At 48.1% G+C, this 1,478-nt stretch overlaps 1 protein-coding gene across 1 annotated transcript in view; it reads left to right on the forward strand.

The window, feature by feature from the left end:
• Positions 1-1,478, forward strand: part of pde5a (phosphodiesterase 5A) — a 31,600-nt gene that overhangs the window by 20,131 nt on the left and 9,991 nt on the right. Inside the window, exon 9 of the mRNA XM_015405014.1 lies at positions 1,061-1,111. Coding sequence (XP_015260500.1) covers positions 1,061-1,111 — 51 coding nt within the window. The remainder of the gene's footprint in view (positions 1-1,060; positions 1,112-1,478) is intronic.

Genomic DNA, 1,478 nt, shown 5'->3' on the forward strand with positions numbered 1-1,478 from the left:
TTCACTTCCTGTTCCCCTCTACTTCACTTCCTGTTCACCTCTACTTCACTTCCTGCCCCCCCTCTACTTCACTTCCTGTTCACCTCTACTTTACTTCCAGTTCACCTCTACTTCACTTCCTGTTCCCCTCTACTTCACTTCCTCTCCCCCTCTACTTCACTTCCTGTTCCCCTCTACTTCACTTCCTGTTCACCTCTACTTCACTTCCAGTTCCCCTCTACTTCACTTCCTGTTACCCTCTACTTCACTTCCTGTTCCCCTCTACTTCACTTCCAGTTCCCCTCTACTTCACTTCCTGTTACCCTCTACTTCACTTCCTGTTCCCCTCTACTTCACTTCCTGTTCCCCTCTAATTTGGTTTCAATTCACATTTAATTACGTTCCAGTTCTCCTCCAATCCAGTTCCCCTCTAATTCAGTTCCAGTTTCACTTCTAGTTAAGTTTGAACCTAATTCACTTCTAATTAATTTCCCCTCTAATTCGGTTCACCTCTAATTTAGTTCTGGTTCAACTCTAATTCAGTTTCACTTCTAATTCACTTCCAGTTCCCCTCTAGTGACCGTTCTGACCGTTCAGACTTATGATCACTACTTTCCGCTACCTGTTGGTCACCAGACTAGACCTCCCCCCACGGTGCCTGCGCCATCTTTGTTTTTTCTCGCCAGTGTCGGGTAGCAACAAGCGTAGGCAACAACAGCAGGCCGCTGTAACAGCAAATCCCATGATGCATTCTGGGAGATATCTTCCCGTCTAGTGACCATGGATGATCACTACTTTTCAAGGTGCATTGTGGGAAAGTCCACTCCTTTTTCATCCACTGGATGTTCGGACACTTGTCTAAAAGGGCGTAACCAATATATAGTGGTTAGGGCGGGCGTTCAGACACAGCCTCTGTCTGACTGGGCCTCAGATGGGCCTCCTGACCTTTGACCCACGAGCTTCATGGATCCCTTTGAAAGGCCTGTTTCCATCTGATGTTAGATACGACATCATCCTTAGCAGTGGATCAGGAAGCTACAGTCAGACTTGTAAAGCTGCCGTCTATCTGCCTGTGTTCCAGGTTCTGTCCTACCACGCCTCCGCCACTGAGGAGGAAACCAGGGAACTCCAGGTAACCGCGGTAAATTACACTTTCTTCTTCTCATGAAACCAACTGTGCATGCTGGAAAAACACCGAGGAAGTTTTCTTTCCTAGTTTTCCTCTGATAATCTGAGGACAGCGCAGTGAGACACAGCTAAACGCCTTGCTAACGCTGGTCTCAGTAGAGGACACAGTTCCTCAGTGGCTAGGCTCCGCCCACATTAGAGCATCCAGACCTGCCACCTCCTGAGGACCTAGTTAGCTGTTAGCTTAGCATCCTGATTCCATGCTTTTTCGTGTGAGTTGCCCAAGCTGCTCCTATGCTCTGCTGGGATCAGTGGGAACATCAGTTACTGGGATCAGTGGGAACATCAGTTACTGGGATCAGTGGGAACAT

Source organism: Cyprinodon variegatus, unplaced genomic scaffold (assembly GCF_000732505.1).
Source record: "Cyprinodon variegatus isolate N-32 unplaced genomic scaffold, C_variegatus-1.0 Scaffold1944, whole genome shotgun sequence".
Classification (NCBI taxonomy): Eukaryota; Metazoa; Chordata; class Actinopteri; order Cyprinodontiformes; family Cyprinodontidae; genus Cyprinodon; species Cyprinodon variegatus.